The sequence below is a fragment of the Schistocerca americana genome, chromosome 1 (genome assembly GCF_021461395.2).
Source record: "Schistocerca americana isolate TAMUIC-IGC-003095 chromosome 1, iqSchAmer2.1, whole genome shotgun sequence".
Lineage (NCBI taxonomy): Eukaryota > Metazoa > Arthropoda > Insecta > Orthoptera > Acrididae > Schistocerca > Schistocerca americana.
The window spans coordinates 904,258,557-904,284,942 of record NC_060119.1 but is presented as its reverse complement, the minus strand read 5'-3'; the positions used below and the strand labels follow the sequence as shown (position 1 = coordinate 904,284,942).

The 26,386-nt window shown below is 36.6% G+C and overlaps 1 protein-coding gene across 2 annotated transcripts in view; it reads right to left on the bottom strand.

The window, feature by feature from the left end:
- LOC124615112 (CUE domain-containing protein 1) overlaps nt 1-26,386 on the bottom strand; it is a 223,467-nt gene that overhangs the window by 108,720 nt on the left and 88,361 nt on the right. For both annotated transcript variants that reach the window (XM_047143002.1, XM_047143001.1), the window contains exon 6: nt 1,352-1,468. In XM_047143002.1, coding sequence (XP_046998958.1) covers nt 1,352-1,468 — 117 coding nt within the window. The remainder of the gene's footprint in view (nt 1-1,351; nt 1,469-26,386) is intronic.

Sequence of the window (26,386 nt, the reverse complement as noted above, 5' to 3'; positions counted from 1 at the left end):
CAGCACTTGTGGTGAGTGAAGTTACCTTCCCCAGAAGTGAGTTGCCATACACGATGACTAAGAATTCATTTGCCCTCCAACCATATTGAACACTGTGTAGAGATTTACGTACTTTCAGTCCATATGCGTTCCTTGAATTAGTATTATCAGTAGTTCATATCTATGTTACATGTAGTGTTAATGCACTTTGTGGAAAGTAAACACCCCCTGAGCATGGCTGGGTAATGCACACCTGTTATTCATAAGGCACACAGCAGAAGGACGGTATAACTTCGTTAAATACCCTGTTGTTGCTTTTCGTGAGGTGGTGGGCAATTACTTGCACACTCTTCAGTTTGCAGATCTATGAAGGAGAGAAGTGCATTATCACAATATCTGGTGACCTAACTCCCCTTATGCTTTACACTTCAAGGCCCCCCCCCCCCTCTCCTGCTCCACCCTATTACACCACAAGAACACAATTTACATCTTAATATGGTTATATTGCACTAAGAGCTGATACATATATTTAGTGTGTGTTCTTAACTCACATAATTAACAGTACACAGCTGTGGTTTTTGAGCTATTCGAGAAAAATATAATAAAGTAACCTTTGCAAGGCCCCACACTTCACAGCCCAGCAGTGGGGATTTTTAGTATGTTGTTCATGACATTTCCTCCTACTACCATATAAAAACTTGCAACCACATGATCCCCCCTTCCAATCTTCCTTCACTGACTGGACTATCTTCTATTCTGCGAGTTGTTACTTTACTCCTAAATTATTTACATTCTGCTAGAACTTTCAACATCAAAAATAAATATTTAAACAACACACAAATATTTGGAACATGAAAACCATTCACCACATTTCTAAAACTGTATCATGCTTGTGATCTGAGCAGTCAGATCGAAATATCATATAGAAGCATGACTTTCCAACACATGCTTTTCTATAAAATAAAAGTTGTAAAGGAAAAATATTCCCTTTACACAATACTAACCTCCAATTTCACAAATATAAGGGAAAAATTTAAAACTATCAGAAGATATTGGTTCCCAGAACTAAAGTTTTGGCAGTCTCATGAGATTTTTGTCCAAGTTAAGTAAGATATTCAGAGACAACATACATCCTTTCCTTACTTTAAAGCATAATATTCCCTAATACAGAACTGATGAGAGTAATAGCTAAATCCTCCTCTGTTGATACACTCCCAAAATATTGTTGGCAATCACAAATGGTCTGAAGAATTTCACTATGAGATATAAAATAACACTGAAAAAGTTATTTTGCAAAGATTTTCTTCCTGTCTGAAGTGACTAAAAGTTTTCTCAAACATTACAATATATGATGATAAATTGCATTTCATACTTTTTCCCATGTTACGCAGACGTTCTCTGAATATGTCATCCTCATCATGTGCAGCAGACAATGGCTTTAAGGGATATGGTGCAAGTGTTTCTTCAGGAGGGCTCTCATCTGCTTGGTCTGGAACAAAAGCAAAGCATGCACATTAAATAGATATACGCAAGCCAAAACACAAACATCATCTTTAATTAAGACTTAGAGAAAAATATACACAAATGATTACAGGGGAAATAGAGTCCTATCTTTACACAGCTTTGGTAAATGAATGCACAAAGAAAATTTGTAATTCTTATGCTTACATTAAGGTTTCCATTGCAACATCAATGACGGTGAGGAATAATACTTCAAAAATATTCTACCATCTTCTCCATTAATATTTTGTACATTTTACATTTGGGCTACACAACTTGTCATATGATGCATATACTCTAATGAATGTGAATACATTACAGCAATGTCAGAACAATTTTACATAAAACCAAGTATCTCCAACTTTACCACCATTTTAATGATATGAAACGTATGTATAATCATGTCTCTCAGAAATAGGGTTCTTGGAATTTTAGAAGCAACCTTTATCATGATAAACTAACAGTTTATTTTATATCCAATAACATTATATTATCAGCTTATTTTGTAAGTTGTGGCTATAGTTTGTCTCACAAATAGACTCACAAACCCGTTGATAATATGTGGAACTCTTCTTCATTGCGTATTCTATATTTGTCTGCTAATCCCAACTCACTACAGTGACCAGTTTCAGGATGGTGCATGTAGGACTGTGTACTGACATGACACTCCAAAAATGGTTGAATTTAAATGTTTCTTCATGTTGGAAGTGTAAAAAACGTGTAGTGAAAGGAATGCAGCGTGTTAAGTACAATTTTTGGTTCGACAAAAACTGCACAAAAGTTTATCTGAAATGTTTCTGTGCAAAAACATATTTAATATGAAGCCAGAAATTTTAAAAATGAGGCTACAGCAGATTTTGTGGGAGAAATGCTACTATTCAATAGAAGAATTCATAGAGGATGAAATGATCACTTGAGCAAGAGGTAATTAAGTGTTACATTTTATTATATGTATGTATAAGAGAACTGTATTATTATTATTATTATGATGCTGTCTGTTAACATCAGCTGTTCTTTATATGTGGTGAAATTTTACCACAATTTGACGTGTCTCCTGTACCTGAAGCAAATAATTTAGATTATGTATGTTACAAGACACACAAACCACAATTCACAATGTATAAATGACGATATTCAACAGTCATGCCACAGCTGTACAAGTAACGAAAATGTGCAACTACAGTCCACATTGAGTTCTAAAGGAGGAGGAGGAGGAGAAGATTAGTGTTTAACGTCCCGTCGACAACGAGGTCATTAGAGACGGAGCGCAAGCTCTGGTGAGGGAAGGATGGGGAAGGAAATCGGCCGTGCCTTTTCAAAGGAACCATCCCGGCATTTGCCTGAAGTGATTTAGGGAAATCACGGAAAACCTAAATCAGGATGGCCAGAGACGGGATTGAACCCTCGTCCTCCCGAATGCGAGTCCAGTGTGCTAACCACTGCGCCACCTCGCTCGGTCTGAGTTTGATTCAGAAACTATTCAGGTACCATTATGGAAGAAAAAGAAACTGAAGATACGAAGGCACAAAACAAATGTAAGTGGACCAGAGTAACACATACTACAGAAAAAGAAGCATCATAGTAAGACAAAGCAAATAATTCATTATAGGTGACTGCTTGTTAAAACTTAGTTGTTCCTAAATCCAAAATTGACATTCAATCAGGAAATAGGAAGCACCAATTAATAAACATTTCAACAGTATTTTAAATTCAAGAGAAAGAGCAAAAGATAAGCATAAGAGGAATCCCCAAGGTATTTATACCCACAAGGGTACAAGTTCCCTTAGAGGCAGCAGCAAAGAGGAAATCAATAAACATCCAAGGAACGTAATTCGAACAGCAAGAACCCTCTACACAATTCAAGGCTAATAATCAGTGACAGACATATACAGATAAATAAAAGGCAAAATTAAAGAACAATGCAATAAGTAAGGACTGCTATTTATTGAGCCCAAGTAATTTCTACATACAATGTGTGTCATAAAAGTTGGTTTACATCTAAATAGGTTACACGCAAAAATATTTAGTATGATGTTCACAGTACTTCCCAGTTTATAAAAAATAAGGGAAACTGGTAAGTAGTGATAGGAGTGATAAAATATGTGAGGAAATAAGAAAGACAAAGCATGCCATTACCCAAAAAGACATATGCCAAAGTTTATAATTAGTGTGTCAGAGTAGAGCATTGTAAAATGGGTTAAATACTGATGCTTCGAATAACATAAGCTTTAAAACAAACAAACTGGTAATTATTCTGTCAGAATGTGCAAATATTAGTTAGATGTCCAAATGAGCACTGGTTTACTGTGTACACAATTAAAATTTTAAACACAATTGGAAATTTCAAATGATATGTAGAAATAAGGCACTTGCCATCATATGTTAGAATTATTAAAATATATAGAAACCCAGGAAGATCAATAACAGAACTCTTCCTATCTAAGCTGTAAAATATGCTAAAAGATCTTTGTAGAAATAAAATAAAGAAATTGTAATAGCTGCTAATTGTAACATTGATACATTTGCTGCTAATGGTCTAGTAGTTAGCGTTGCTGCCTATTGATCATGGGGGCCTTGGCTCAACTCCTGGCCAAGTCCGAGACTTTCTTCGCTTGGCGACACAATGTGTGTGTGTGTGTGTGTGTGTGTGTGTGTGTGTGTGTGTGTGTGTGTGTCATCATTACTCAATCCACAAGTTACCAAAATGATGTCAAATAGAAATACTTGCACCAGGTGACCAAACAACACCAGGGGAGATCTCCCGGTCAGTAATGCTGTACCATTATTTCATTTAACACTGATATCACAAGTGGAAGCTATCATGCTTGAAGATTCACTAGTAAAGACATGTGGTTTCAAATTGAATTTCTTTGAATCTATGAAAAAACAGCCAGTCATTAACATGTACCAACAATGTTTTAACTTCAGAATGAATTTTCACTCAGCAGCACAATGTGCACTGAACTGAAACTTGCTGGTGGATAAAACTGTGAGCCAGACCTGCAATTGAACTTCGGACCTTTGCACTCCACAGGCAAATGCTCTATTGACTTAGCTATCCATGCACAACTCACAATCCACCCTGAAACCTTTACCTCAGATATAGTACTGGTGGAAATAAAACTTTGTGGGTGAGTCCTGAGTCATGCTTAGACAGCTCAGTCATAGAACACTTGCATGCGAAAGACAAAGGTACCAAGTTAAAGTCAGAGTTCAACACACAGTTTTAATCTGCCAGGAAGTTCCAATATTTTAACTAAATATGTATAAGAAGATGAGAGTAAATTTTGAGTAGATTTAGGCACCTTGTATCATTGATAATTGCTCATTGAGCCGCCACAGATAGAAACACTTGAGGTGTATGAAAGTCCTTATGAGAAGGAATTTTGGCAAAGAAATTCTTCATGTTTAGTAATATGCAAAAGGAGAGAAAATGGTCTTGTGATCACTTTCTCTCAAGTAACACAATTCTGAAAAGATCTAAATAGTTTTCTACATCTATGCCTACATCTACATCTATATCTACAAGGATATTCTTCAAATCACACTTAAGTGCCTGACAGAGGATCCACTGAACCACTTCCACAATAGTTCTCCATTTTTCCAATCTTGAACAGTGTGTGGAAAAAACAAACACCTATATCTTTCCTTGCAAACTCCGATTTCCCTTATTTTATGGAGATGATGATCTCTCCTTACGTAGGTCAGCATCAATAAAATATTTTTGCATTTGGAGGGGAAAGTTGGTGATTAAAATTTCATGATAAGATTCCACAACAACGAAAAACTCCTTTGTTTTAATTATTTCCACCCCAAATCCTATATTATGTCAGTGACACACTCTACACTATTTCCTGATAACACAAAACATGATTCTCTCCTTTGAAGTTTCTCGATTTACTCCATTAATCCTATCTGGTAAGGATTCCAGTCTGTGCAGCAGTACTCCAAAAGAGGACGGTCTAACATAGTGTAGACAGTCTCTTCAGTAGATCTGTTACATTTTCTAAGTGTTTTGTCAATAAAAAGGAGTCTTCGCTTTTCCTTCCCACAACATTTTCTGTGTGGTCTTTCCTATTTAAGTTGTTTGTAATTGTAATTCCTAGGTATTTAGTTGAATTTACAGCCTTTCAATTTGACTGACTTATCATGTAACCTTTTAGCACTTATGTGGATGACCTCAAACTTTTCATTATTTACGGTCAATTGCCAATTATTGCACAATACAGATATCTTCTCTAAATTGTTTTGTAATTAGTTTTGCTCTTCTGATGCCTGTACTAGACAATAAACAACAGCATCATCTGCAAACAACCTAAGATAGCAGCTAAGACTGTTTCCTAAACCGTTTATATAGACAAGGAACAGCAGAAGGTTTACAAAACTACCTTGGGGAATGTCACTTCTGTTTTACTCAATGACTTTCCATCACTTAATACAAACTGTGACCTCTCCGACAGGATATCATGAATCCAGTCACATAACTGAGACAATATTCCATAGCACACAATTTCACTAAAATCTGCTTGTGTGCTACAGTGTCAAAAGCCTTCCAAAAAATCTAGAAATACAGAATCAATCTGAAATCCTTTGTCAATAGCAATCAACATTTCGTGTGAGTAAAGAGCTAGATGTGTTTCTCGAGAATGATGTTTTCTAAATCCATATTGACAGTGTATCAATAGACTATTCTCTTCGAGGTAATTCATAATGTTTGACCACAACATATGTTCCAAAATCCTGTTTATGATATGGTCCTGTAATTTAATGGATTACTCCTACTACCTTTCTTGAATATTGGTGTGACCTATGTCTTGAATGAAAGATTTCCACCAAGAGTTGAAGCAATTAATTGACAAATAAATTAAAGTGGATCACCTAGGACATAAAAATTGCCACTGTAAGGAAAAATCAGCTGCAAAGATAACTGAAATGTAATACGAATACTGATTTAACTGAACATGTTATACTTTACACAATTACATTCAAAAAAAGTTGTCAAGGCACCAAGGCAAACAACATGATAATTTTCAACTATTAATGTAAGGTTGTCTGCTTTTCATTAAATCTGAATTAGCTGTTAAAGTCTGTAACCAAAAAATTTTGGAATTTAACCCTCAAGGAAATAATACTATCAAGTCCAACTCAAATACCCAGGTGTTTCAATGATTTCATTGTAAATGTATAAAGGGCAGCCAAATGAAAACAAGACAGATGGGAAAAAGTAAATATTGCTCCTTATTTCAAATATAATCACCAATGTTAATACATTTGTCCCATTGTGAGACAAAACGGCCAACACTTTCATGGAAAAATGCTTACAGTTGTCTACAGAACCATAATTGTACCCAGGCGAACACCTCTTTGTCTGAAACAAATTCCCGGCCACAAATGTCTTTCTTCGGAGCTACAGAAGTATGACAAATGCATGGAGAGAGATCGAGACCATATGAAGGCTGTGTAAGGGCTTCCCAGAGAAACTTCTCCAGTAGTCAAAACAACCTTGGCAACATCTTCATCTTATATTCTCTTTCCAAGACACTGTCCATTCCATTTGTCTACTCTACTAAATTCTTTGCTGTCCCTGATAGAATTACAAAGTAATCAGCAAACTTTCAAACCCTTTATTCCTTGTACCTGAACTTTAAATCCTTCAAATATTCTGTTCCATGAGTATGTTAATGATTTATGATTAAAGATCAGGTCCCCATCAGTTCTGTTTGTTCTGCATTAGTTGAAACTGAGGATGAGGAAACAATATGTGTGAACCACTGATCGATATCCTCAGCACCTTAGAAACTTGGTTTCCGCTAAATGGGTTGAATCCAAACATATCTAAGACCAAACTGATGAAATTCAAACTGTCAAAATGTGAGCAGAGCAAGATTATTCCCAACAAACAAGATATAGAAGAAATCATTTCAGTCAAAGTTTTAAGATTAAATTTGATAAGAACTGCAGTTGGGGTGGGAGCACACATCAATAAATTAGCTAACATACTGAGCCGCTCTGCATTTGCATTGTAAATATTATCAACTGCAACTGTCATGGACACACGAAAAGTAGTGTAATATTCAAGTTCCTTTGAAACTATTATCAGATATGGTATTTTTTGGAGGAAAACTAGGCTAACATAGTGCAGGCTCTAAAAGGCACAGAAAACAATTGTTCAGAATATGTGCGCTGCATTTCATAAAGAACCTTGTACTCTATTAGTTAGAAAACTCAAACATTAGCTCTCCCATCTCCGCATATTCATAAGACTAGCATCTACTTGCATACAAACAGGAATTATTTGAGGGAAACCATTTTGTTCAAACACGTGACACAAGAAAGAAAGAATACATTGAGCTTCGTACCCACAGTCTCAACTTGTATTCCCCAACACTTCAATACACAGGAATGAAAATTTATAATAAATTAACAGAGAACAAGTTAATGCCAATGAACTTTGGCCCACTGAAACGAAAGATGTATGATGTATGAGGCACTGATACTAAAATGCTATTACTCAATGGATGAATTCATGAGGATGAACTGGTAATGTGAGCTGGATACAACATATACACACTTTTCCTCATTGTGTAAGAGAATTTTTCAGTAGTTTAGTAAACGGTTTCATTTTTTATATGAACTACTTTGTTATTGTTGAATATGGGGCCAAGGGTTTTTCTTGGTATCTTCCTTTCTTTGAGCTCCAGCCCTCCAACTAAGCCATGTTTGGTGATGGACAATGCATTCCCTGAGAGGAACTTTTTGGTATGTGAGATTTGTTCAAAAAATTCCAGAACTTTGGACACAAAATTTTTCTGTGCTTACCTTTTACTTATTGTACATGGTTTCCTTAAAATTCTCTTCTCCACAACTGATACACAACTCCCGTTTCCTCTTCTGGAAGCATTCTTGGTATGCCCCTTGCTAGGGCATCTTTTACCATATCTATCATTGCAAATCTTCATCCTTTCAACATGGTTTTCAGCTTTGGAAATAAAAAACGTTTGCAGGGGTCAGGTCTAAAAAATTTGGTGGATGAGACAGCACAGTGATTTTGTTTTTTGTGAAATCCTCATGCATCAAGAGGGATGAATGTGTGTGTTCATTATCTTGATGCAAGGGCATGAATTGTCTCGCCACATTTCAGGTCATTTCCTTCTCACAGGATTTCATTACATGAGCCAACTGAAATGTTACACTCTTCTACAATCTCCTGGACATTCAGTCTTCGATTGGCACACACAATTTCATTGACATTCCTGACATGAGCATCGTTGGCAGACTTCGAAAGGCATCCAGAATGAGGGTTGCTATTTTTAAACTGTGTGAACCATTTGTACCGAGTATGGCTTAAGCATTCATCATTGTAGGCTTCCTGCATCATTTGGTGTCTCTCCCAACTGATCCAGTCTCCAAGATATTTGAATTCTTTGATGATCTCTCTCTCTCTCTCTCTCTCTCTCTCTCTCTCTCTCTCTCTCTCTCTCTCTTCTCCCACCTTAAAACATTCTGGTGGGTTTTTTATGTTTGTAATTATCTTGGTCTTTTCAAAGGAGATCTTGAAACCTATTTTTTCGGCCTTTTTTTAAAGTTCAAGGGTTTGTTCTTTGGCTTCTTTTAGGTCTTGGCTATAAGGGCTATATCATCTGCAAATTCTAGACAATTGACTTTGATGCCTTTGTTTCTTGTGCCTAGTCAGATTCAACTATGGATCTTCATATTCCACTCTCTGACTAATTTTTCTAGGTCACAGTTAAATAGCAGTGAAGAGAGTCCACCTCCTTGGTGTACACCAGTCTCTAATTCAAATGGGTTGGAGAGTTCTCCCATGAATTTGACATTGGAGTATGTGTTAGTAAGGGTTTCTCTGATTAGGTTCGTGGTTTTGTTGTCTAGATTTAATACTTTTAGTACGGATATGAGGGATTCCCAGTCTATTGAGTTGTACGCTTTCTTAAAGCCAATGAAAGTGGATAACACATGATTTTGCTCTTCATTTTTGATAGGTCATGAGGTTTTTGGGGTTAGGGATTTGTTCTGGGAAGGATCTTTCTTTTCTGAAACCTACTTGGTATTCTCCAAGTTGATGGTCTAATTGGGGCTCTGCTCTGTTTAGTAGGACTTTAAAGAATACTGTATCTTGAATGTTACGTCTAGGGGCAAGATTGCTCTGTAGTTGTTGGTATCTGTATTGGACCCTTTCTTATGAAGTGGGTGGATGAGAGCCATCTTCCACTCATCTGGAATTCTTTCATTTATCCAGATTTCTTCAAAGATGTTTTGGAGAGAGTCTATGGCATTTTTATTGATTTTTTCCAAGGTTCAGTTGTGACTTGGTTTTCTCCCAAGGCTTTACAGTTTTTGAGATTTGAAATGACTGACTGTAGTTCCTTGGTGGAAAGTGGCTCAGAGTTAGGGCTGGTTATTGCTGAGGCCTTAAAGTCAATTTTTCTGTGGGTTCTTCACAGTTGAGAAGGTTTCTGAAATACTTTATCAATATTTTGGAATTATACCTGTTGTTGACAGAATATTCCTGTTTTTGTCTTGGAGCTGTAGGGTCAGTGTGCTGTATTTGGCTATTATTCATTTAAAGGTCTTACAAAAATTCCTTGTGTTGATTTTGATAAAGTTTTAATTGATCTGAAAGAGGAGTTGGTCTTCTTGGCTTTTTCTATTCTTTTGATATTTTTGCTCACTAATTTTCTTATGTTTAAGAAGTTTTGTCTGTTATGTCCATTTTTCTGTGATTTTCGCTGTTTCCAGACTCTTCTTCTCAGTTCAAGGAGTTGGTCACATTCTTCTGTTCACCAGGCAAGTTTTTCAGCTTTGGTTATGGGAGTTAATTGTTCTGCTTTACTTGCTAGTTTTGGTTTTAAATTTCTTCAGTTCTCAGGGGAAACTACTTGGAGTTATTATCTTATTTGGATCATATTTTCTTTTTTTGGCATTGTTGGTTCTGTTTTTCCTTTTGGGGATGACTTTGAGTTTTGTTTTAGAAAAGTAGTGGTCAGAATCTAAGTTGGCTCCTCTGAGGACTTTGCCTTTTGTATTTCTGTATGGAACTTCAATTTGATTGTCATGTGATCGAGTTGGAATTTACCAAGGTATTGGTTTGGTGAAACTCACATTCTCTGTTTTTGAGGTAGCTTTTTAAAGGCTGTGGATTTCAGGATCATATCGTGTGCTTAGCATTATTCCATCAGTACCCAACATTTCTTTCTGTATTTCTTCTCCTTTCCTAGCCAGACAGTGAAGTCCTCCCATAAATAGGACATTGTCTTTTTCTGGAATTTTAGTATTATATTATTATTTACAAGTGTAAAAATTATTGTAACTGTACTTACATTTCTGACATGTCTACTGCATGCAAACCTAGTGAATTGAAAATGTACATTATGAAATGAATAAATCACAGTTTACAAACTAGACATTCCACTCCTCTGAAATCACTCTACCCATCATTTTTACACCAATGTCTTTATAAGATCTCATCAGCTACAAGACATCAATTCAGCAGCTCTCAACAAAGTTTGGTTTGAATGTATATCTGACAGAGTGCAGAACAGTGCAAGACAGTTGACCATAATTCAAATCATTTCAATATAACACAAAAATATGTCTTAGAATAGAAAAGTACTTCACAGTCTGGAATAATTCTTAGAGGAAGGGATCAAGTCCTTGATGAAATGTCACTGTAAAAATAAAATAAATTACAAATGTTCTCTATTCAAGACATCTTGTACATGGTTCTTTGTGAAGAAGAAGTGTAATAGTGACAAAGACTGCAAGTATTTAATATGGCTGCTATGGCTACTGCTTTCATTAATGTGGTATGATTGAAACACTTCACTAATCATTCACAACTGAGAGAGTGCATACATTTAAAATAACACTATACATAACAATCTGATTATCTTGTGTTGTCCGAGAGGTTAGGTGGAGGTGCAGATTTATTAATACAAACATTTAAAGTTTTACAAGTTTGAGTTTTTCATGCCTTGAACAGTACTAGCACATTTAAAGCATCTATGCTCCATACGAATTTCAGAGGTATTTCATAAAATCATGGGGTGTAAAATTACATCCAGTTTTTTGTGTTATCAACAGAGATCATGTTTTTGTCAGAATGCCTTTTTAAATGTGTCAAATCTACCTTTGGTTTTGATGTGAGTCTGTACAATTTACATCCTTGTGATTGAAATGCCACAGTTTTATTTTGCCTATTCCTGCCCTTTTTTTTAATATAAATGCCCAACTGTCACAATAACTGCCTTTTCTTGCCATTTTGATTGTTATTTATTTCTTTAATATTACAAACAACAATGAGTGTTGAGGTGAAACAACAGTAGGTAAAGGCTTTAATTATCACCTGTGTTTACTTGGCTTCCTATCAGATTGTACCTCCAAAAACAACAGTGAGTGCTTGAGTTTCACTATTGTTCTAAATTTATATTTCTTTCAGTTTCCACTGTGACACTGTCATGCAAGACAGTTATGAACAAGACAAAATTCAGTGCTCCTTTATGCAGTAAATTGCGAAACTACATTAATGCTTTCAGATCTGACATATTTTCTGCTAATAGTAAAATACTTTCATGCAAAATACGTGAGCAGTCAGTGGACTATGAATAAAAATATTTCTTAACACATCAGTACAACCAAACACAAAAATTTACTCAATTCACTTTCCAAGAGTGCTGAGAGAAAGATTTTTTTTGCTTCCAATAACAATTGTAACATCGAGTTGAAAATCCCAATTTGCATTTGAGTTATATAAAGCTTTTACTGATGTTGGAATCCTCTGTGGAAACTACAGAAATCTATATTAACAGAGTTTCTGGAGAAGTATGTGGGCAAATTTACATCCAGCCAGTCAAGTTTGCAAATATGTTACAATGAATGTTATGCTGAAGTAATGAAAATCATTAGGAATGAAGTAAAAAATTAAAAGATCTAGATTTCAATTGATAAGTCAACTGACCCTATGGATTGTTTTACTACCAATGTAATAGTCTGACCATTAGATCCTTCAGAAGGTGAATCAATAAAAGCACTCCAGCATACAACAGAGTGTCTGGAAAAAGTTAATAACTGAACTACCGCACTGATATCTACCATTTCATTGCAGTTACTCTGGCTCGAAGAAATTCAATACAAAACCATAGTACAAAGAAGGGCAGCTCATTTTGTATTATAGCAAATAGGGGAGATAGTGCCACAGACATGATACGAGGTGCGGCTAGAAAAAAACTTGACTGATGCTGGAAAAAACATTTATTTACAATTATTTACAATTTCATGTTATCTCCTTCAATGTACTCTCCTCCTCGGTCTCTACACCGCCCATACGAATTTTCCACTGTTCATAGCAATGCTGCAGATCATTTTCGGTAAGTCCATACATTACTTACGTCGCTTTTTCTTTTACTGCTTCAACAGTCTCAAATCTAGTTCCTTTCAAAGCTGACTTGACTTTAGGGAAAAGAAAAAAGTCACAGGGGGCCAAATCAGGTGAGTAGGGTGGATGATCTAAGATGGGAATGTTGTGTTTTGCCAAAAACGTCTTCACTGACAACGCACTGTGAGCTGGGGCATTGTCTTGGTGAAGGATCCATAACTTTTTTCTCCACAAATCGTTCCGTTTTCTCCGTACTCACTCACGTAGGGTAGCCAGGACGCTAATGTAGTAATGCCGATTCACTGTTTGCCCCTCTGGTACCATCAATGTGCACAATCCCTTTGATGTCAAAAAAAACAATCATCATTGCCTTGAACTTCGATTTTGACATTCGTGCTTTTTTTGTCGTGGAGAACCAGGAGTTTTCCAATGCATCGATTGGCGTTTAGTTTCGGGATCGTAAGTAAAAAACCACGATTCATCGCAAGTAATAACATTTTGTAAGAAGGTGGGATCACTTTCAATGTTTTCCAGGATGTCAGAACAAATCATTCTTCGGCATTCCTTCTGTTCAATTGTGAGACACTTTGGAACCATTTTTGAACACACTTTGTTCATGTTGAAACTTTCATGAAGAATCTGCCTAACACTTTCCTTGTCAACTCCTGTTAACTCAGACACTGCTCTGATTGTTAAACGGCGATCTTGTCGAACAAGTTTACCGATTTTTTCAATGTTTGCATCAGTTTTTGCTGACAATGGTCTGCCAGTGCGAGTGTCATCACTGGTGTCTTCGCGGCCATCTTTAAATCGTTTAAACCACTCAAACACTTGTGTTCGCGATAAACAATCATCGCCGTACACTTGTTGTAACATTACAAACGTTTCACTTGCAGATTTTCCTAGTTTGAAACAAAATTTGATGTTAACACGCTGTTCTTTCTGTACACTCAACATTTTCCAACGCACAGACAAAACGTCAACTACTTAAAACAGACGCCACGGGCAGACTGAGTGCAGGAGGCAGATGAAACTCGAGCAGTAGGCGGAGTGAGAGTCACATGACAGGCCACGCGACTTTCAGCCGTATTGCATTCGTTTTATTGTTTCACCAGTACTAGTCCGGTTTTGTTCTAGCCACACCTCGTATGTGAACTGGAGTGGCAATCATTAAAACAAAGGTGTTTTTTGTTGCAATGGGATCTTCTCACAAAATTTCAGTCACCGGTTTTCTCCTCTGATTGCGAAAACATTGTGTTGACACCCATCTACATTGGGAGAAATGGTCATCATGATAAAATAAGAGAAATCAGGGCTTGCACAGAAAAATTTAAGTGCTCATTTTTCCCACACGCTGTTCGAGAGTGGAATGGTAGAGATACAGCTTGATGATGGTTCATTGAACCCTCTGTCAGGCACTTTACTGTGGATTGGCAAGTAATCAAATAGATGTAGATGTGGATTACCCTTAAATGAAAAAGACTGGGACAAGTTTGAAGGCACTATTTCCAAACATGCTTCACGTGACCCGTGTTGCATGATTTTCACAGGGTGTCTGAAGAGATACGAAGCTTGTTTCCAGATGATAATAAACTGATTTCCAATATTAAGAAGATATTTGTGAAAGCGCTCTCAAGGATTCACACATTCAAAGACATTGCACCAGGTATGTCATCCCTCAGCCTACCATAACCAGATGGTGAACATGGATTTCAGCAAGATGTAGTGCAAAGACTGTAGGATATATTAGGGAAATGGGGTTCATTAATTAGGGTACAGTATAAAATGGCATTTTCAAAAAATACTGCTCTCGACAAACTGAGAAGTATTTCAAAAATTCTACAAGGTGATAATTCTATTGCAATAGAAATGGACCCTACAATAGTTCAACATTTTAGATTTGCTTCCCTGTAGATATTGAGAGACAATTTTCTCAGATGAAGAATATATTACCTGAAACTCAATATGACTCCAGGAAATTTTTAAAAACACATTAAAAAAGACATTTTTATGCACAGGCTTTTTCTCTCAGGTACCATCAGCATTGTTTTTTAAAGATTTAAGTAAGTTTAAAAATATAGGAAGATGCTGATATAAATATACTGATTGCAAGATTGTCTGAATAGTGAAATCTAGTAAATAAATAGGCATAATGTAAGATTTTTTATATTGACTTTTTTGCCTATTTTAGCTATTTACAAAAATAATGTCCATTTGCCTATATATATTTTAAAGATTTATAATGCCTAAATTTCCAGGCTCTGGTTATCTCTAAAAGAAAAAACTTGGATAACCACTAGAAATAGTGTGAAATTATAGGTAGGCACATAATCACTTAACAATTTGCTCAAAGTTTACTTAATGAGAGATTAAATGAAACTGAGAGCTAACATGAGAAAGGACCAAAAGGCAGAAAAAAAAAGAAATTTTTTTAATGCCTCCTCAATTACAAATTCCTTCATAGTTGTAACACAAGATCTGATAGGACAAGAATGCAAAAGAAATCTGGCTAAATTTGCCACTGTTTCAATGGTTTATCATGAGAATCTCAACTCTGGGTAAATTGCAATTGGGATTATGTTGAACATTGAAGATGGGGGTCGGCACTGATTACAGTAGATTTTAAACCAGTGAATAGATGGAGAACAGTAGCAATTAAAACACACACACACACACACACACACACACACACACACACACACACACACACACAGCAAGTCACCAAACAGGTTGTGGCAGAGGGCAATTTTAGTAACATATTTCCTATTCCTTTCTGAAAATATATAGGGGAATGATAGTTGTTAAGGTTCCATATGAGTGCTTAACTCACCAGTTTCCCTTTTGCGGTCATAATGCAATTTAAAGGAAGGAGGAAGCAATATACTGCCTGATTCTACTTGGAATGTACACTCTTCGAATTTTGACAGTAAACAGTATTATGTACAGCACCTCTCTTGTAGTGCCTGCCTTGGGGTTTAATAAGCGTCTCTGTAATGAAAGTGGTTTTATACTAACTAAATGACACTGAGACAAAACACACTACTCTCCACTGTATCTTCTCTATCTCCCCTATTAATCCTGGCTTGTAAGATTTCCCAATGATTATCAATACTTAAGAATCAGCGGAACAAGTGTTTTGTAAGCCATTTCTTTTGTGGATTAATTCCATTTCCTTAATGTTCTTCCAATAGTTCTCAAGCTGACATTTGCTTTTCTTACAAATGATTTTATTTTGTCATTCTATTTTACATCACTCAGGACAATCACTCGCAACTGTTTTATTGTTGTTACTGCCTTCAGTGAATTACTGCCAATAATGTACTGTAACTGTAATGCATCTTTCTGCCTATTTATGAGTAGTATATTGTATCTGCCATCCATGCCCCCCAAGTGTCAATCCTTCCTGAATTTCAATACAGTTTTCACCTATCTTCACTTTGCCATATACAAGAATATCAACATTGACAATCTTATTCAACTTTCAACACTATCCACCAGGCAATTATATAAATCACAAAAAGTAAACACCCTATAGGACTCCCTTGGTGCTAAACTCACAGTAACTTTTACAACTGATGTTTTAGCCTAATTAAGAATGACATGTTGAATTCACTTGGCTGAGAAGCCCTGTACCCACTCACAAACTTGGTTCAGAGCTCTGTAAGCTCATTTTTTTTTTCACTAAATGATGAAGAATTAAATCAAATGTGTTCTGGAAGTCATTGAATATGGCATCAACCTGATTGTCATTGTCGATAGCACTCTGAATTCCATGGATGAACAAAGTGAGCTGAGCATTAGGTGGAATCCATGTCGATTTTATCCTCCAAAAAGGTCACAGTAAGTAAGCATAGAAGATGCTATATACTTTTACAGTGTATTATCATCAGGAATATAGACCTCTAATTATTAATATTCATGTATCTGAAAACCCATCTTGGAAATGGAAATGACCTATGTCTTTTCATAATTACCTGGAACCTTCATTTCTCCACTGAGCTGTTGCCTTCCTATTGTTGAACAGTTTTAACCAATTTTCAATTCCACAATTATTTATCTCTTAATTTATTACTTCTGCAGTCATGGTTTAACTGACAGGAGAAACTGTATTGCAATCTATTGCAGAGAAATAATTTTGGAAGACTGAATAAAGTATTTCAACCTTCTGTTGGTTGTCTTGCGTTTTGGCAATAATATGATCAAAAAGTGACTGAAAGGGTTATTATTAATCTTTTTACTGAATTTATCTAAGGCTAAAATTTCTAGGGATTTTTTTGTCACCCTGATCAGCAGAATTTTAATCTTGAATTCATTAAATGCTTCTTCTATGGCTCTCTGTACACTCATTTCAGTTTTCTCTGGCTCTTGTTAGTCAGATATGTTTCCACTTCAGTTAAACCAATGTAAAGCCCTCTTCACTTTGATAACATCATTTCAACACAGTTACTGACACATGGTGAGTCTTTCTTGTCCCTGACAGTCCTCTTTGACACACACCTGTCTAAAGTATAATTTAAATATAACAAAGGAAAATCCTTACTGGGATAGAAATAATGACAGGAGTAAAGGTTAGTCAACTGCGTAGGTGAGCAGCTGCAGTAACACTTCAGTCAAGTTGGCCAAGACAGTTTAGTCGTTTGTGTGTGTGTGTGTGTGTGTGTGTGTGTGTGTGTGTGTGTGTGTGTGATCTACATATCTGAAAAAATGATGTGGTTTCTCTTTTCACTCACGTTCATCTCTCTGATTCGTTGCAGCTAATTAAGGTTAAGTTTGGTGTCGAGTTAACAAATTTGTTTCGACATGTGCTGACTTCCACTTACTTTTTATTCAATGGTCAGTACTACGTACAGACTGATGGAGTTGCAATGTGAAGCCCGTTGTCACCTACTGTGGCCAATTTGTTTATGGAGCACATTGAGGAATGTGCATTGGAGTCAGCGACCTTGAAACCTACGTGTTTTTTCAGATATGTAGATGATACTTTTGTTGTTTGGCCTCATGGTAGTGAGAATTTAAACCGGTTTTGGAACATCTTAATTCAATCCACCCGAATATTCAGTTCACTATGGAGGTGGAAAAGAATGGATGCCTTCCCTTCCTTGATGTGTTGGTCAAAAGGAAGACTGATGGTACGTTGGGACATTCTGTTTATAGGAAGCCCACCCACACTGACTTGTATCTGCGAGCTGATAGTTGTCACCATACAGCTCAGCGTGAAGGAGTACTTCGCACCTTGGTTCACAGGTCCCATGTTATGTCAGACCCTGAAAGTTTGGCAGCTGAGCTAGCACATCTCGAAGTCACCTTTCGTCAGAATGGTTATAGTGAGAGGTAGGTCAAACATGTGTTGCGCCATCAGCCTTCTGTGCAACGGGTGAGTGATGATAGCAACGAAGTGGCACCTAAGTCTACGGCCTTTGTGCCTTACGCAGGAAGCATTTCCACCAGGATTGGCCGCATTTTGCAGAAATGTGACGTGAAATATGTTTTTCGACCACCTTCTAAGATTAAGGCCCTGTTGGTGTCTGTAAAAGATGATCTTGGTTTGCGTAAGGCTGGGGTCTTGCAGTTGTGGCATGTCATATATTGGTCAGACAATCAGGACTGTGGAAGACCGGTGTATTGAACATAAGTGTCACACACACTTACAACCGCCGAGCAAATCCGCTATTGCAGAACATTGCCTTGACACCGGTCATCCTATGGAATACAACAACACGGAGATTCTGGCTTGCACGTCCAGCTATTGGATAGTGTTATTAAGGAAGCTGTTGAAATCAGACTATCAAGCAACCTTATTAACAGAGATGGTGGATTTTGTTTAAATGCTGCTTGGAATCCAGCTCTGTCTCTCATCAAAAATCAGAGGGACAGAATTAGTGCTACCTCACCTGTTGATTAATAGTAACCATCGATATTTCTGATGGTTATCTTTGGTTGTGTTGACACTTGTTCTGTGTGTGGTGTCTTCCTTGTTTCTCCTCTGTGAACCGAAGTATTAAATTTGCTTGCACATTTTTTCTTCCTTGCATTTATGCCTTGAGAATGGCAGGGTGTGCTCCTGTCGAAATATCGGCGGTGTTCGACGATGTCACCCGGCAGCAAACCCGTAAGTTATTTGAACATGTAATCTATTTCTTGCTATATTTGCTGAGCAAAAATATTTTTCTACTATTTTTTAAAATTATTCTAGCTCCTGTCGCCGTTAATGCTGTAACAATTGTATGATCACCAATCCCATTTGTATCATAGAATGCAGGCTCTCGTGACCGGGATTTGCAATATTACTGACATATGCCTTGAACAGCAGCCTAATGCCCATAACACAAATATCAACAATATCCCTATCCTATTTCACCAGATTCCAAAAATTTTTAATCTATTAGTTTGAAGGTAATCTAAAATGTTTCTCTTGGTTGTAGTACTAAAATTGCTCAATATAATTTTCAGAAAAGATGCTACGAACAATCACACATAAATCTTTGTCCTCAGCACCAGTTTCAGCTGCTCGACTCTCCTTCTCTATAGCTGACAAACTGAAGTCTCTGCCTATTACTACACTAAAAAGGAAATTTATTTACTAAATCTTTTAAATTTTCTCTGAAGCATCCTGTTCTTACAGCTCCTGGAGAAAATCGTCATGTTTGGCCTGACTGCCTTATTTGATCTACTAAGTATGGATGAAAATGAAAGAGGAGGAGGATGAGTAGCAGGAGTAATCTCTCATTACAAATCAGGATTCACCTGGATCTGAATGACAACACACCATAAGGTCACCTGTCTGGATGGTTTACAGGGCCAATGGCTCTAACATCTGTTATTCATACTCTATCTTAATGTTGGATGAGGTGAATGACTCTCCTTGCTGACTGTTATCACAGCACTGGTAGCATCAAAACAGCACAAGTAGGCAAGGGCTGTCAACTAAAATGTAACTGATTAATGACCAGTATAAACTGTGCTTAGATGCAGCATGACTGAACAGTGGGATGGCCCACTTTAGTCCTTGAGGATAGAAACTGTTGATAAACGAGAAGAAAATTGTATATCTTTTTAATGGCATAAAATTGAAAATCCAACAGAATGAAACCACTTCATAAAAGAATCTGAGGAATAATCCAAGCAGTGTGAAAGCAGGGAAAAAGATTTAAAAACAACAATGAAATACTGAAACTGGCTTAAAAATCCTACATCTGGCACAGGAGGGCCTGTCAAGTCATCATCAACCCAAATTCCTAACAAGTCAAAAACAAAAAGATTTTTGTACTGGAGACACATCAAATTATTTTAGAAAATAAGGTTATAATAATTAACCTATTTCAGCAGGCATTTCTGAATTTTTATACACGAACAATTTATCAAGAACATATTTAACACTTACAGTCAGTTTGGAGCATGCAATACAATTTATACAATATGTTAACAATTTATTATACAATATATAAACTTTATTGTTTCTTTTCTTTTCAAAATACGAAACTGGCCTGCTCTGAATAATAACATTTTCTGACTAGTGTATTAAATAACAATCTTTTAAGTGGGTCAAACTCCATATTTAACAGATTTGTGTTATTTAATCTACTGTAAATTTTTAATCCCATGTACAATGGCGTTTGAGTGTAAAGTTTTAAATTATGAGAGGGAAGTTTGAAACTGAGTCCCTGATTTAGAAAATAAGAGATATCCACTCTCACTCTGTACCTGCCAATGCCCCATGTGTAAAGATTGCTTACTTGACTGGCTAGAAGAGGGTGCTCTATAGTGTGTTTAAAATAAGTTGTGATTTTTGACAGTTCTGTATGGAGCGAGTGGAGGGAAGCATGTGCTAGGTGCGTCAGCAGCTCACTTGACAGTATGCTGCAATCTTCCTCAAACGCTTTTTAAAGAAGCCAATCGGTAATACACTCTCATTCTTGCACATCTTAAAGTTTAATTAGTCAGCTTCATGATGAAACACCTATCATTTCCTTAATGGCCATATTTATTGTGATATTTCAGTAGTAGGTAACTACTGCTACTACCGCTAGAAATTCTTAGTCTGCAGTGAAAAATAGGTGACACTATCAATTTGTGTTTGGTGTGTGTTAGGTTACATATTGTTGCATACTGAATTAAGATAATATATTGAATCATTCTGTAAACTTGGAGCGATATCACTGTCCGTTTCCAATCTTGAGAAAATGGAATGTATGTAAAGCACTCCATCACAAAACTGCGTGTCAGTGAAAAAAACTGGAATAAAATATTCATGAATTCCTTGTATTTCATAAAGGGTCTGAGATATTGAAACAAGATTTTGGCAAATGATAGCGCACAAACACGAGAGTGTTTTGCCATATGATAAATACGTGAAAGTTCCATATCTATGGTATTCAAGTAACTACAGATTTTTTTTCAATGAAATACTGTAATTATTGCGTGCCATCGCAGCTAGTGAAATGAGAACTGCTGTGGGTTTTGTAACAATGTAAATAAAGACGTTACATGTTTATTTTTGTATTGAGAATGGGCCATTTCATCAACTATTGACCTGAATCACACTCAATAATACACTATCTCTCGATTCTGTGGCCATTTTAACTGCATTAGAATGTTACAGAGATGAATTTTTCTAAGCTCTAATGTGTTTTGACAAAATCTGCAGTTTTTAACATGGCAAAAACAGAAGCTACATATTCCTCAAAACTCATTACAGTCCTTCATGAATCAGTGTCTCCTCAACTACCTTGCTGGTATGGCTAACGCCTCAAAATCGGTCCTCTCATGCAAAATTTTCAGTGGCTTCTTTTGTCAACATCTCAACTGCAGTAAGCATAAACTTATTGCTGTTTTTTGTCTCATTACTTTTCACCTAGGCCCATACATTCTCACTCAGATTTAATGGACCATAATGTGGAGGAAGCGTAATTTAATTATGCCCTTTATTGTCGGCCTGTTCGTCGACCAGGTAGCGTGAAGTTTTGGCTTGTATAGCAGTACAAGTTCCACTAACTTCACTCTATACATGCTAGGTTCAACTTACTCTTGTGGAACATTTCTTAGCAAAATTTCCACATTCCTTCACTGCAGTGTTGGAGCTTTTTGCATCACAACAGAGTGGTATGGCATTTCGCCCATTACTGTTGTCGAATTCCAAGGGATGTTTTGCAGCAAAACGTTATCTTCCCAGCCAATGAATGTGTTCTTGGACGACACTTTTATTGAAAATCACATATTCAAATGTACTGCGCATGCAAAACACTTTTTCACAATACCCGACGACTACAGAACACATCAAAGTCAGAAAATATGACTTTACTACCGAGCTGACAAATGTTGATGTATCTAATGTGTGACACGACATGGTACTGTTTGTTCATGGTATGGCAACAGGGGCACTTTACCAGCAAAACTGCAGGCAGCATGGTAGCGAAAGCCAGCTTGCCATTCGTGTTACCTGGGCAATGGCACCACATCCCCCTCCGGTCAGCCAAACGTCAAAAGTCGAAACTAATTTTAAAGGCACTATAAAATACCTGCTGGCTTCTTAACTGATTATGGACCTGACTGAACACTCAAAAAGCAATGACCATAACTGGACACCTATATACAGGGTGATTCAGGAAGCATGTCACATAATATGTGAGGTGATTTGAAATGAGACTACCTTCACATCCCAATCTGAAATTCCTTCCCCATGTCAACATTCTCTGAAGAGGTCAATTGAGCTGTAATTTTTAACTTTCTGGACTTTATATTGTTATGTCTATGTTCCAGTAGAAATCTTCCTATTTAAAAATTAGTACAAATGAGTTTACTATCTCAGATTAAATTTCACATTAATATGTTACCAGATTTATATCAGCAACTAAGGGGAGTAAGCCGTTTGTTATTAATCCAGCTGTGAAATTTTGTGATATGAACCGTGGAGCCATGTTGCACCATATATTCTTGAAAATGTGCTTCTTCCCTATTTCTGAAAAACTACGTCATTTATTCATTATGATTGTTTAAAATGATTGCTCTATGTGAGTGCAAATCCAAAACACCAACAAAAATATCTTATTCAAAGCAATTTGTTTATAAATTACTAAATGTAGTTCAAATTGTTGCACTGTAAAATTCATTGAAATTGTACATGAAATTAAGTAAACTCTTCCAAATTGCCTATCAGAACATGCACGGCATTATATGGCCCATTTTTTGGTGTAAGTAAAAAAAACTATCTAATGACTTTTGTTATTTTGCAAATCTTACATTTAATAATGTATTCCAGTTTTATATAAAAGGAAGTTCATGTTGGTGAGGATTTGCTGCTGTGCTCACTGACAGAACTGTACACAATTCTGGAAATCATTCTAATGCAATTCTTGATGTAGGTGTACACGGTAAGGATGGAACTAGTGACACGTAAGAATACTATGTACATTGGTTTTAGGAATGCCAATCTTGCGTTCAATCTGTCGTGGGCTCACATGTGGGTTCATAGCAACAGAACCAAGAATAGTAACTTCGGCAGCTTCGTCTGTGCAAATGCTATGACGATTGAATTGTCGTGGGTTGAAACTTCCCGTTTCCTGAAGCATCGCTACAAGACAAGAAAACATCCATCGGGAAGGTGGGTTCTTGCCAGGATATTGCTCTCTGTACAGTTCCGCAGACTGCGTAGCAGTCTGCCTACCTTCAACAACTGCAATAAAAGAAACGTTATGTTGATGCAGTTTGTAGGAAGGACAGCCTTTACTGTATGCCTACTCTACACAACAGTATTTAAAAGGACTAAACTACTTTACTAAATGTACTCGCACATAAGAAAACAGTATTGCGATTACTGTTCTGCTAACTTACATTCCCCATAAATGAGTAGCATTTGTTGGTATACATACACAACTCTTCAACTGACGATGGTTGATGGAATAATGGGTGTGCAGTCTACTTATGTTTACATTTGTCCTCTGCCAACATTAGCACGTGGATGTGGTCCTTTACCACCAGTACCTGCACTAACCACTGGGAGCATCAACATCAATCTTGTGTTATGTAATTAATAATGTTGTGGTTCACTGAATGGTACACTGTGATACATTTTTGAATATGTCTTTAGGAGAGGAAATGAATTACCAAATAAAAAATACAGGGTGCCATTTAAAAAAGTTATAACGCTGTTCATATCTTTGCAAAAAAAGAGAAGAAGAAGCAGCTGCAACAAAGGCAATCATGCTGAATGATGTTCCCCTGACATCTAAACATGCTTGAAACATTTTGTAACTTGCATCTGGACAGACAGCTATTTATGGTGGTCAAGATAACTGGGACACTCTGTATAAAAGGCATGAGGCACGTGAGTAGTAGTAAGAGTATGGAAGAGGCTTGCAAATGAGAGACAGTTTGAGGCAGTGAGTCTGCATTCTTACCTTTCGGAAGCTGTATGTGTGAGACTTTTGGAAGCTGTCAGACAAGATATGTAAATATCATCAATGTATATCCAAATCTGTCACAACACAAGACAAGTGATATACTCCGTGTTTTATTTAAAAATTAGTATATCAGCAACGTCAAATGCAGGGATTTCCTGAGGCAACAACCACACCCGACGATATCAAAGTTGAGTCTCACATCATATGGAGCAGCTAAGTTATTATGTGAACTTTTTATTAACTGTGAGTTTTCACTCGTCTTCATACTTGCGAATGGTGGAGACCCAGACTATTAAGTTGCTCCAATGGTATGACTGCGAATTCACTATTACCACTGTCCAATAATAGACAGAACTACAAAAAGTGCATATTTTATTCTCACTGAGTGTCAGTGGTAATTAAAATGATTTCCTCCCCTTACACGTAAGACTGTGTACTAATTTTTGCACTCCATTTCAGAGTCTAATTGTGACATGTGACAATCAATTATTGGACAACAGTTGGAACGAGACAGAGAGTGTGGTGTGGCAACTCGTCGTTCGACCACATTTTAGGTGAGTATAATTTTTGAATTTTAAATTACTTTTCCTCAGACTATCATTTTTCCAATTTTCTTTTGGCCTGTGACTGTTGATAGGCAGGATTATTGTGAATTTGCATGTGACAATAATCTGGTTAGCTAAATTTATTTTTTTGTTTTGTACCTAACATTATCTTCAAATATGGCAAGCATGGAGAATCTTGATGCAACTGGAGAAATTTCATATAAATCCTCAATCGTCAATGCTAAACCTGCAACAGCCATCTGAGGCGTCACATTTCTTAGGATTTTCTCCAAGTGAACAGGCCTCAGGTTTATTATAAAGATTATCTCAACTTACAAGTCAGTCTCAACTCCTGGAACACAACGAGCTTACAAGTCAGAACAATGGTCTAAAGAATGAACTTACAAGTAAAAAGTAATGACCTAAAAATGAGTTTTATTCATCCAAATGACACTGTTAAAACAATGGGGACAAAAATTCAGGCAACACAGGAACAAGTAGCAAACTCCCTTCCAAAACTTAGTCAATTAGGTGACTCAATTGCCCTTGAAATTCAAACAGTAAACGATAAGGTTGATCACGTACAGTTGCATGTGGAGACCGTTGAAGATGTTATTCATACTGAGTTAGGTAGAAGGAACTCTGAATTCAAAATCGTGCACAAATATATAGAGCAGGAAAATGAATTCATCGAACAGAAATTAAAATTAAACAATGATCAAATTCGTAACATCCTATCAGACTTCATCTGAAAATTTACAACAGGTTAACATCCAACTAAGTGATGTTGAAAGAAATATGCCATATACGCAAATTGGCGGAAGTTTCGACCATTTTGTAATAACTTCTCTCTTAAATACTTTGCTGGGTATTTTAAAATACACCCAGTGGTCTTCCTATGGCAATGTAAAGATAGTTTTCTCCCAAACTTGCCTCATTATTAAAATAGCCAAATGTTTCCTAGATGGTGAAGCATTTTTATGGGCTAATCAAAGCCAAAAATAACATTTAATGAATTCTAATAGATGGTCTTGAATAAATTCTGGTCCGAAAGTAAAGAGGTGCGCACGAATACAGCAGTTTTGAATGGTAGTGGGTACAGACCAGGTAATCTCTTGATGTGGGAATTTCATGAGAAACAGTTATGTAAGCTTGATCAGCTGGACAAATCTTTTGAGATCTTATTCTCATTGACATCTTGAAAAAGACATCTACCAATGAGTGGTCATTAGGGGCCTTGTTTGCAGTTCTGATGATTCATTAGAGAATTTTTTTAAACCCGCTGATGAGCCTGACAAAGCTTTTGAGGAATAGGACAAGGTTAATAACTCACATTACAACAGAAACAAAAATTACAATGAGGGGTCATCTCAACACAACCAGCAAAACAGAATGGTAACAAGAGGAACCATAATACTTATGATAATAGTAACAATGATAACAGGAATAGAAATTATAACAGTCAAAACAGAAACCTTAGTAACAGGAACCAGGAAAACTTTTTATGCCCTTACCTGGTACCTGTCAGGTGGGGGAGGTAAATAATTTTCATGACCAGCCAATAACAAATTCAA